At 32.1% G+C, this 11,692-nt stretch overlaps 1 protein-coding gene across 6 annotated transcripts; it reads left to right on the top strand.

Annotated features, from left to right (window-relative positions):
- Window positions 1-6,159: 6,159 nt before the first annotated feature.
- LOC120081270 (zinc finger CCCH domain-containing protein 53-like) lies at window positions 6,160-10,625 on the top strand. Of its 6 annotated transcripts, none has more exons than XM_039036001.2 (9): window positions 6,160-6,544; window positions 6,949-8,225; window positions 8,305-8,499; window positions 8,586-8,765; window positions 8,857-9,227; window positions 9,326-9,494; window positions 9,591-9,788; window positions 9,894-9,998; window positions 10,103-10,625. In XM_039036001.2, the coding sequence occupies exons 2-8, from the start codon at window positions 7,231-7,233 to the stop codon at window positions 9,964-9,966; spliced, it is 2,181 nt and encodes a 726-aa protein (XP_038891929.1). In that variant the 5' UTR covers window positions 6,160-6,544; window positions 6,949-7,230; the 3' UTR covers window positions 9,967-9,998; window positions 10,103-10,625. The 6 variants fall into 6 exon arrangements, with proteins under 6 accessions (XP_038891929.1, XP_038891926.1, XP_038891928.1 ...); XM_039035998.2 differs by having other exon boundaries at window positions 8,586-8,771; XM_039036000.2 differs by having other exon boundaries at window positions 6,182-6,634; window positions 8,586-8,771.
- The last annotated feature ends 1,067 nt before the right edge of the window (window positions 10,626-11,692 follow it).

The raw sequence follows: 11,692 nt of genomic DNA, 5'->3' as shown, positions 1-11,692 counted from the left end.
AAATGAATTTAAAATAGGGGGGAAAAGGTATATAGTAGCTAAGAAAATAGCAAAAATCCTCCCATCTCCAACAAGAAGAAATTCTGTTATTTATTATTATTATTATTTTTAAAATATAATATGAATTTATGAATGGCAGAATAATGAGAGTGCTTGAAAGAGCATGTGAAAAAGCCAAACTCCTCTTACTTTGAAGCAAAAGTGAAATTCTTTTTGGAGAAAAGAAAAAGAAAGAGAAAAAAAAAACAACTTTTTTGCAAATTCTAAATACTTAACCCCACATTCTGACTAATCAAGACTTAAGGTGGAGAGAGAAAATTAGAAAATAAAAGTACTCTTGTGATAATGAGCTGACTTATTTATAAGAGAATTTGTTCGAGGTGTACATGAGTTGGGTTAGATTAGATTGAGGATATTTTTTGGACCAATTCGAAATTTCGGTTTGGTTAGGTTGGCAACCAAAATGACTCAAATAAAATCTCCAACCCAATTCTCAAAATTCGAATTGGATTAAGTTGAGTTATCGGGTTATAACATATTTTTTCTTTATAATTAAAAATATATAAATTTATATACAATACATGATTAATAATTAAAATCTTATAAAATTCAAATTCTAAATACCAAATATCTATGATATTTATTGCAAACTTTAAACATAGATAAATATCATAATAATTTTTTTAAAAAAATATTAAAAATTCACAAATGAATCAACACAGGGTAAACAAATTGTAAACAGAGAGAAATGCGTATATATATATATATATATACTGATCGGGTTTGGTTAACCCAATTTTTTTAAGCCAACTTATGACCCAACCCAACCCTTATGTTTTGGATTGGGTAGTCCGAGTTGTTCGAATTGTCGGGTTATTTGAAGACCCCTAAAATTTGTAATGGATAGCAATTCTAAAATGTATAATTAGGAGCATGCCTTCAAAATATAGAAAATTGTAGATATGATAACATTCTCAAATTTAAATTTCCGTTTATTTCATATTCCAATTTTACCCTTTTAACAAGCCCACATTTTTTGATGTATCAATAAACTAATATACCATATTTAAAGTATATTAGCTGTGTATTTTCTTCCGTTGATTTGCATACTTTTTTCATCTTTTGTGTCATAGTAATATGAGTTATTACTCACTTTAACTTTTGTATTTGCTACATTTTTTATCCCTTTCGTAGTTTTTTACCTTTTTTAAATGGTGTTGTTTCTTTCATTTTTAAGTTTAAATGTACAATAGGCTGGAGAGATTCAACCTAAAGCTCACTAGCACTCATTTAGTATACTCATTTTGACAATTTGATCGCATTTGGAATAACTAGAGAAAAAAGAATATTTTTCAATAAGATCATTTTTTTTAAATTTTTTTTGAACACTTAAATAACTAGTCATTTTCAATCATGTTTCAATAATATGTCAAGTATATCAACTGTGTATCAACATCGTATTAAGTGTATCAAGCGTATACTAGTAGAGTATCAAGTGCATATCAATAGTGTATCATGTAGGTTGAACTTTTTTTTTTTTTTTGCTATTTTTGCAAAAGTAATAAGTATGGACCATGGATCTAATTTTGTAAACTTATTTTGCCAAATCTGCAAGAAATCCTATTTAAAAATATAAGAAAATGTCACCGTCCATGTAATGCCTCAGGCCTATAATTCGGAATTTGGATCCTGATGACCTAGACATTCACATGCATCCCTTGTGACTCTGCAATACTCAAAAGGTCATTTAACGTAAGATTGCTACAAGCTAAGCACATTTAACTTTGAAGTTCTTATGATTGAGCCACCGAAAAGGAATGTGCGCCTTGTTGGTATATGTAGTAACTTTTTATTATTTTAAGTCTTTTTTAACCAAACTTTCATATCCCATGATCTCTTTCATTTGGATGTGATCTCAGTTCATTCATATCGTTCTCCTAAACTCAGGGAATTGCAGTCTATCAATGATAGACATCTAAAAAATGATAGATATCTATCAATATCTATCACTGTCTATTGCGATAAACATTGACATTTTACCATACTTGAAAATATTTTCAACGATTTTGTCATTTAAACTAGTTGTCCAAAATATCCTTTTACGTAGTAACAAGTGTTTGAGCCAACTTATATATAATTTGAGCAATTTCATAACCACCACGAGTTAGTTTAGAGTATTATCGTCTACTTACTTAAAATGAGGGGCAACGAGTTTAGGGGCACAGAGGAGCAAGGACGAACTTGATCGGACTTGGCTTGGGAGGCATCGAGCGAGGCGAGCACATAGAAGGGGCAGTGAGTTTAGGGGCACAGAGGAGTGAGGACGAACTTGATCGGACTTGGCTTGGGAGGTGTCGAGCGAGGCAAGTACAGAGGAGGGGCAACTTGCGAGTTTATGGGCACAGAGGACTGAGGCGTCGAGCGTGTGGGGATAGTCGATCGAACTTGGCTTACGAGGCATTGAGTTTAGGGGGTGGGGTCGGGGATATTGTCCCCATCTCCGTCTAGTCCTCGGACGGGGACCTGAAAATATTCCCCAATTTGATTCACCACCCGGTCAAACTAAAGAATCCCCGACCGTTCATATTAGAAAATTTTCTTAGTGAGTAATTAACTCATATTTTTTAAACTAACTAATAAATAATGTTAGAAACAATTGACAATTAATGAGAGTAATATCAAGAATCCAAATTAGCAAATGAAAATGAAAATAATAATATAGTAATATTGAATAAAGTTGATTGAACCATCTCTCTGTCTGTGAATCATTAGAGAGAGAAAGAGAGGAGAGAGAAAGGGTAATGATAAATTAAAAAAATAAAATAATAATAGTGGCGGGGGCATCTTTTAATAACGACAAGAGGAAAAAAAACTCTCTCTATATATATTTTGCCTTTTAACATGGACAAATTAAAATAACTTTTTAATTATAATTCAAAGTTGCTTATTTATTTATTATTTTTCTCTCTCCTTACACTATATTTTTGAGTTATAATTTTGTCTCTTAAGAAACTAAATTTTAAAAAAGCAATATTCTCTGTATGAGAATTTCATTTTCATCACTAAATGTGAAGAACAAGTGTGTGTTTGGAGATATATCTTCTGATTTTGTTTGATTGAATATATTGCGACTTCATTTACACGTTTAGGTTTGCTTTCTTTTAATTACTATTTTCATACATATTTTATTTTACTATTTATTTTCCTCGATATTCAAGTCAACCAGTACGGTACTCCATTTGAGTAAAATATGGAAGATTTACTTTGAAGTCTTGTTTAATTTGTTATTAGAATTTTAGTATTGCTTCATTTCTAAAATTGTTCTTCACAATTAATTATTTGAGAATTAATGTTCTAACATTTGTCATTTTTCTTTTAATTTCTTTTTTTCTCTTCCAAAATTCATATGAAGGTAACCATTCTCTTAATACGTTTTATATATTTGAGTTTGTTTAAATTATACCATTTTGAAAAAAAAATTAAACTACCTACTATATTTAAAAATATATTCTTATTTTATGTCTTTTTATTTGATGACTTCATATATTATTTAATTTCTCATTTTAGTCTATGAATTTTCAAATGATTCAAATTTAGTCTATATACGTTCAATACAACTTAAAATTAGTTTTTACAATTAGTTTATTATTAAAATTTTGAAACAAAGTTCAACCTTTATGATCCGTTGATATATACGTTTTGAAACCATATCCATATTATGTTTTATGTTGCATGAAAATTATTTTTGATATTGAATCAAATTCAATAAATTTATCTTCAAATGACTAATTTTGAGAATTTATTGAGAGTACAGTGACTTAATTAATTAAACTCAAAACTAAAATAGAAATAAACTCAAAATACAAGGGTGAAAAAGATATTTTGTTTAAATAATCAATTAAACTTTTTTTTTTTTAACAGAATCTATGGAAGTATATATTTAAACTATTTTAATAAAGGTTATAAAGGAGAATCTAGGTAAAATGAGCTAAAAATATTCATAAGAACACTACCTTTTTAAAATACGGGAGAAAATGTAATCATGGTACAAGAGAACCAATAATATAATTTGTCTAAAAAAAACACCAATCAAAGAAGAATGGGACTATTTTAAAAATATGAATAAATAATTGCAAAATATTTATTGAATAGTACTTGAATGAAATTATTTTAATGAATTCAGTGAAGTAGTTGAGGGCTCTTGAACATAATTAATAGTCCTGTGGAAATTCTTCAATTATAAACTTCACTACACACACACCAAAAAAAAAAAAAAAACCCTACTATTTTAGTATGAGTAGAGTAGTCCATTTTAACAAATTTTACCTCGTGCCACTAAAACTTATATTAATAATTAGTTTTTTCCGTTCCACGTATTATTAAAAAAAAAAATATATATATATTTTGATGAAATTGAAAGTCCTAGATAAAAAAATGACTAGCATTTCTAAGTTCGGTAAAAAGAAATTTCTATTTTCACATTTCAATTCGTAAAATGAATATGTAAACATATTCATAGGTTTAAAAACACTTTTAGTTCTTCAACTTAAAGTAATAACTTAGTCTCTGAAATTTAAATGGTAACAATTTAGTCTCTATATTTTCAAATTTGTAACACCGTATTATTTGAGATTTAATAAGTAAAGCTTCGGTCTATGTATTTTATAATTTTTAATGATTTAGTCCCTGTCATTAAAATTTTCATCAAAATGAAGTGTCAATTTTTATTACATAACGACTTAGTCTTCGTGGATTATAAATAAATTTGATTCTCGACCAATTTATCAATATACACTTGTAAAAAAATTTCATTGAATCATATTACTATTTTTTACGATAGGGATTAAATCATTATAAATTATAAAGTATAGATATGAAATTATTAATTTCATAGACTAAATCATTACAAATTTGAAAATATATCAACTTAATCGTTAACAACTAAAGATGAAAGTACAGAGATCGGATTGTTGAATATATTCTATATAAATGAATTAACAGAAAAAATGAAACAGCATTTTAGATTCCAATGATTAATAGTTTTATTGGCATAAAAAAATAGTAGTTTTAAAAATAAATAATTTCATATGCATAAACACAGAAAAAGAAGGGAATTAAAAGACAGGTTAGATTCTTAAAAAAAGAAAATAAATAAATAAGGAAGGTTATGAATCAGTTTTAAAAAAATTTAATTGAATGATTTGTAAATGTTAAGATATTATTTAGAAATCTATAATTTGCTTTGCATAATAATAATACAAAAACAATAAAATAGAAAACATGAACAACATCATTGTGGAGACAAAGCTGATATAAAAAAACATAAAATATATATTTTTTTTAAAAATCATATCATTATTATTAATATTATAATTTGAAGATGAGAGTATGGTGGGACATCATTTTTAAAATATACCAATTTAAAAATCAATAAATAAAAGGAGATACGTAATCTTTAAAAATAAAAATATAAAACCGTGGGGCCCCACATCATCGTGGTTGTCACTCTCATCACGCCCTGATTTGAATATGTGCCGCGGGGCCCGGCGGCGCGTTTCCTTCACGCGCTCCTCTATAGACTCTTTTTGGTCCTCTCATTTCTCAATGAACTAAAATAATTTTTTTTGTTTTTTTGTTTTTTGTTTTATTGAATTTATCAGTCTAAAACCTAAAAGTTTAAACTAATAGGTTGTGACAGATTTAAGGTTAAAATACTATTTTAGTCCATGTACTTTAAAGTTTATTCAATTCTAGTCTACGTATTTCAAAATGTCAAAATTTAGTTAATATATTTTCAATAAATCTTAAATCTAGTTTATCGAATTTTTTTAACCAAATCGGTTAAATAATAATAACAATATTCATACAATGAAATACAATATTTGAACGTGTTTAAAAAGTTCATAGTTAAAGTATCAATATATATATTTTTAAAAGTTAATAAATTAATACTAGAACTGATCTATTAAAAGAGACTAAATTATAGAAGACTCGATCGAGTAGAAATCAATATTAAATAGAGAGAAAATAAAGATGGTCTATTGACGATGGATTCACTACTTGATTTGAAAAATGTGCCGTGGGGCCGACGGCGTGTTTACTCACGCGCTCCACTCCAAACTCTCTCTCTCTTTTTTTTTTCCCTCTTATTTCAAGTCTGTCTGGTTCTGGACTTGAGAATGAGCTCAAAAAAATTTCTCCTTTTTTCCTTTTTTTTATTTCTTTTATTTTTAAACTTTTCTTTTGGGTAAAAAAAATGAAAAAATGAAAAAAGAAAAAGAGTGTCAGAGGTTTGGGGCAAGTGAACGTGCGCTATTTGAACCACAGATCTGGATCCACTCCAAAGCATCAATCAAACAAACTCCTTCTTTCTCCCTCTCTTTCCCTCTCTCTTTGAGGGATTGTTTTTTTTTTTTTTTTTTTTGAATTCAAAGGAGAGAGAAAGTTAGTGAGAGAGAAAGAGAAAGCTCAGCTTCAGAAAACAATGGCAGAGTAGCAGTAGAAGCAGCAACAGCAGCAGCAGCAGCAGCAAACAGAGTTGCAGGTTTTTCCTTTTGAACACCAAAATCATACCTCTCTTCTTCTTCAAAAACTAAAACCCATTTCAACTGAAGGCGGTGCTTTGGCTTTTATGGTAAAAAAAACATCAATCTTTGACCATTATACACTTCTTCATCAACAAAGATTTCAACTTTCTTCTTCTTTCATTGGTAAATAAATAAGAAGTTTACATTTTTCTTACTGTTTCTTCTTCTTCTTCTTCTTCTTGAGGGTTTTCCCTTTAATGAAGGCAACTCTTTCCTTTTCTTTTCTTTTGTTTTCTTTTCATCTAACCCACACGAGAATACCTTCTTGTGACACCAAACTTTCTCTTTTAACCCTTCTTTTTTTGATTTTCTTGCTCAACCTTCTCTTTTCTTTACCTCTTTTTTGGGTATGTTGTTTCAGGAACAAGCTTTTTGAAAGAAAAAGGAAAAAAGAGAGAATATGAGAGTGAAGTGAAGCTACGCCAACTCTAATCCCATCTCATCTCTTTGATCTCGACAACTTTGGTAGGTGAAACGTTGAGAAAAACAAAGAAACAAAGTTAAGAAAAACAAGTATTACTTGTAAAAGATTTCACTTTTGTCTCCAAAACCAGCAAAACCAGAAAACAGAGGGAACAACAATCTTTCTTCTTCATTTTAGTTGGTGGGTGTGAAACTCTCTCTCTCTTTTCTCTTCCCCTCCATGGATTCCTATGAAGCTTCAAGAATTGTGTTCTCTAGGATCCAAAATTTGGACCCTGAAAATGCTTCTAAAATCATGGGCCTTCTTCTTATTCAAGACCATGGAGAAAAAGAGATGATTAGGTTGGCTTTTGGCCCTGAAGCTTTGCTTCACTCTGTTATTCTTAAGGCTAGGAAGGATTTGAGTCTTCCGGCGGTTAACTCGCCGTCGACTCCGTCGACACCGAGTTCTTCGCCTTCTCCGTTTTCTCTTTCGACGAATCCTATTGCTATTTCGAGGCAGAGTTCTTCTTCTTCTCGGTTGGGAATTAATCTTCCTCCTTCACTTTCAATTCCTAGCCCTTCTTCTTCTAGTTCTGTTTCTTGGGTTGCTGGTTTTTCCTCTGACCTTCAAAATTCTGATGATCATTTGATTAGTCCTGGGAATTTACCACTTGGGTCGTCTTGTTTTGGTGCTGGAGGAGCTCCGGCGAGTGATATGATCGATGAATTTCAGCTTCAGGACCAACTTTCCTTCCTCAACGACGGCTCTCCGACAATCGGTGTAAAAAATTCGGACTTGTTTTTCCCGCCGGCGGACTTGTCGTCGAGTCCCACCGGTGGCGGATTTGGGTCGTACGGTGGAGATGCCACTTGGGGTGGAGGGCCGGTCCATCGCCGGAGCTGCTCTGTCAACGATGCGTGTTTGGGAACAGAGGATTTGAATTGTGGGTTGGGTTGGAAGCCTTGTCTTTACTACGCTAGAGGGTTTTGCAAGAATGGAACCAGTTGCCGGTTTCTCCACGGCGGCCTTGGCGACTCCGACGGCGGCGCCGTCGTCGGCTCGCCGAGTAAGATCGAGATGATGGAGCAGTGTCATGAACTTCTCAGATCCAAATCCTCTGCTCAACAACGCCTCGCCGCTGCTTCTCAGCTTATGGCTTCTGCTAATTCCTTCCCTTACTCTCCAAAATCCATCAACTTCCTTCTCCAACAGCAACAAAACGATTCCCAGAGGTATAATCTTTACATGTTCTGAAGAATGTCATGTGATTTACACAACCAAAATCTCATATTTCAACTCCTCTGTTTGCAGAGCTGCCGCAGCCGCCGCCGCAGCCTTAATGATGGGGGAAGATCTGCATAAATTTGGCCGGTCCAATCGGCTAGAACGAAATGAATTCTCGTTGAACGGCGGCGCCGGTATCATCAATCCAGCTTCAAGACAGATCTACTTGACCTTCCCAGCTGATAGCACTTTCAAAGAAGAAGATGTGTCGAATTATTTCAGGTTTCTTCACAAACCCAATTCTTCATTTCATTTCATTTCTTCTTCTTCTTCCATTTCTGAAATTTTGTTTATTTTTTTGGGTAAAGCATGTATGGTCCAGTTCAAGATGTGAGAATCCCGTATCAACAAAAGAGAATGTTTGGGTTTGTCACTTTTGTTTACCCTGAAACAGTGAAGCTCATTTTGGCTAAAGGGAATCCTCATTTTGTTTGCGATGCTCGTGTTCTTGTTAAACCTTACAAGGAGAAAGGCAAAGTCCCAGACAAGTACAGGCACTCTCTCTTACTCTTTTTTCTCTCGGTTTTTTCCTTTTTAGAGTTTATTTTATGAGAATCTTAGATTTTGTTGTTCTAACAGGAAGCAGCAGCAAATCGATAGAGATTTCTCCCCTTGTGGAACTCCAACTGGATTGGATTCCAGAGAACTTTATGATCATCTTCAACTTGGGTCAAGAATGTTTTATAATTCTCAACAAGATCTGTTATGGCGAAGGAAATTGGAAGAACAACAAGCTGATCTACAAGCACTTGATCTTCAAAGTCGACGCCTTTTGAATCTGCAGCTTCTTGATGTGAAGAAGAATCAGCTCTCCCACCACCACCACCGTGCTCTTTCCACCGGCAGCCCGGTTCCTTCCCCAACGCATTCTCCGAACCCGTTTGCTCAAAATCTCATCTTCCCCACCATTCGTAACAGTAGCAGTAGCAGCACCTCAGACATCTTGAGAGGTGGGTTCATAATCATAATCCATCACGATTGATGAATTCAATCTCAACTTGTGTTAACTCAACTCCAAAATCCTAACTTTTGTTTGTTTTGCCTGCAGAGAATGGCATTATGCCAGTGCGGACGCCACCTCCTGTTTCAGTCATGCCGTCGTCAACCGACATACCACAGCAGCCCACCCCAGTTGATAACGGAACCTCGGCGACAATTACTCAAGGTGGGAATGACAAGGAGAGATCTCAGATTGATGACAGTGATTTACTTGAATGGTAAAAACACAATTGATACAACTTTTTTCTTTTAATCTCAAGATTCTTCTTTTAGTTAACATTTTGTTGTAACCAGTATAATAATGTATATTGCAGTTTTGAACATAATCTCCCTGATAGTCCTTTTGCATCTCCTGCAAAAGCCACCGGCGACTACTCGACGAACTTCTCTGACATAGCAGCGGTCGGGGAAGCAACAAACAGCTCCGACATGTCTTCATCATCAATTCTCACATCAACTCCCTCATTGGAAGTAGCAACATCCTTCAAATCCTACAATTGCCAAATGCCAAGGTGAGTATCAGTATCAGTACTACAAACTTGAAACAAAAAAACATACAAACATACATACAAACAGTATTCCTTGAAATACAAACAATAACCAATCTACTACTACAGGTTCCCGTCCGCCCACGGCGCGATCGGAATGTATGCGGGGACTGGCGGGCCGACATGTCCAGTGGGAATTTAGCATCCAAAGCAGCAACAGCCAGCAGCAAGCAGGTACTGTTTATTGAATGATTACCCCATTGGAAAAAAAAAGGCAAATGGGGGTGTTTGAAAAAAGAAAAGATTAAGTTTTAACAATCATGTTTGGTCAATTCCAGGAAGGAAATAAATACATAAACAAAAAAAAAAGGAAAAAAGAAAAAAGTGATTAACCAAAACAGAGGAGTACTATATGAAAACAATATCTATAGAGAATCAGCAGAAGAGGAAGAAGAGTCAGAAGCAGTAGCTCCACAAAGGCTCCATCATCAACAGTACAAAGAGAGAAAAAAGAAAGAAGCATACATAAAAGGGGAAAAAGTGGGGTCACCCATTTTTTTTCTTTGTTGTTAATTGTTGTTGTTGTAGTAGTAGTAGTAGAAGCACAGGAGAACAAATCCATCTTCTATCTCTTTTAGTGGTAAAAAAAAATTTGCATTACAGGTTTAAGTAAAAGAAAAGGACACACAGAAAGAAAGAAGGGTTTTTTTTTTTTTTTTTTTGTTATTTTTTCTTCTCACAGAGTACTTAAAATGTGTAGTAGTAAGAAAAAAATGGTAGGGGATGAGGAAGAAGGAGAAGATGATGATGATGGGAGTCTGGGGGACTGTAATATTCAATTTTTAATTTGATTTTCCCTAATACCTTTCTTTTGTTGTTGTTTATCGTTGTTAATCGATCCAAAAGGTTAAGCAGATAGGTTAAGATGAATCTAAAAATATCGATATTGCAACATTTATCTCCTTTTCATAGTAGTTCCTTAGAGTGAGATTGATTTATTTTTTAGGTTTTTAGAAGTTAAAAAGTTTAGACCTTATTAGTTTTTGAAAATTCAGTTTATATACATTCATAGTATTAAAATTTTGTTGATATTTTCATTGTATGGTAGAAAATCGGTGAAACAAAAAAGATAAACAAAATGTCAATAATGTAAACATAACATAAATGATAGACATCCTACTTTGTTTAAAACTCATTTGTTGACTTTTTGAAATTTCTATTTTTGTATTGTTTTTAGATATTTTATCGATATTTTTATTGAAATTTTCGTATAATTAAGGCATTAATATTTCCATTGATATCGACATTTTAAATCTTAATACTATCTCTACTTGTGAATTTTTTCTTTAAAAAAAAATGTTATCAAACTATTATGAGTTTTTAAAATGAAGCTAGTTTTTGAAAGTTTAATTTTTTTTGCTTCCAAAGTTTAATAAAAAATTTAAATGTTTAGTTAAGAAAAATCATAGTAATGAAGTTGTAAATAAATAGTGCACAATTTTTATATAATAAATTAAAGTCATATAGTTACTAGATGAGGCGTTATAAATATTATCAAATTTTCATTTGTTATTTCACGTTTTAAAAACTAAAAGAAGTATATAGTATGGTTTTTGTAGTTTTTTTCTTTTTGAAACTAGATTAACAATAAGAAAAGGAGAAGAACTAAGTATGGATTATGGAAATAAAAACAATAAAAAATAATTATTATCAAACTTATTTTTATTTATGAAATTAGGAGAAAACAAATATAATTTCTTAACCAAGAAAAATTCTACTATTTTTAAGAGTTTGGGTTTAAATAGAAGTATGAACTTTAGAATATGTAGGGTAGATTTCTAAAAATCCAATTTTTACGGGGGATGTGCCAGAAAACTTAAAAAGTTGTTCAACTTTAAATACATTTAGTAATTTTAAATGGTACATGG

This window comes from Benincasa hispida, chromosome 7 (assembly GCF_027475165.1).
Source record: "Benincasa hispida cultivar pf3 chromosome 7, pf3_genome.v1.1, whole genome shotgun sequence".
Lineage (NCBI taxonomy): Eukaryota > Viridiplantae > Streptophyta > Magnoliopsida > Cucurbitales > Cucurbitaceae > Benincasa > Benincasa hispida.
This window is presented reverse-complemented; position numbering and strand designations above follow the sequence as displayed.

What these genes read in the sequence shown, in the direction of transcription:
- LOC120081270 (XM_039035998.2), top strand. Translation starts at nt 7,231, where the DNA reads ATGGATTCCTATGAAGCTTCAAGAATTGTGTTCTCTAGGATCCAAAAT. An exon ending in GATGTGTCGAATTATTTCAG is followed by an intron (nt 8,500 to 8,585) that starts GTTTCTTCACAA and finishes TTTTGGGTAAAG; the next exon opens with CATGTATGGTCCAGTTCAAG. An exon ending in GACAGTGATTTACTTGAATG is followed by an intron (nt 9,495 to 9,590) that starts GTAAAAACACAA and finishes TGTATATTGCAG; the next exon opens with TTTTGAACATAATCTCCCTG.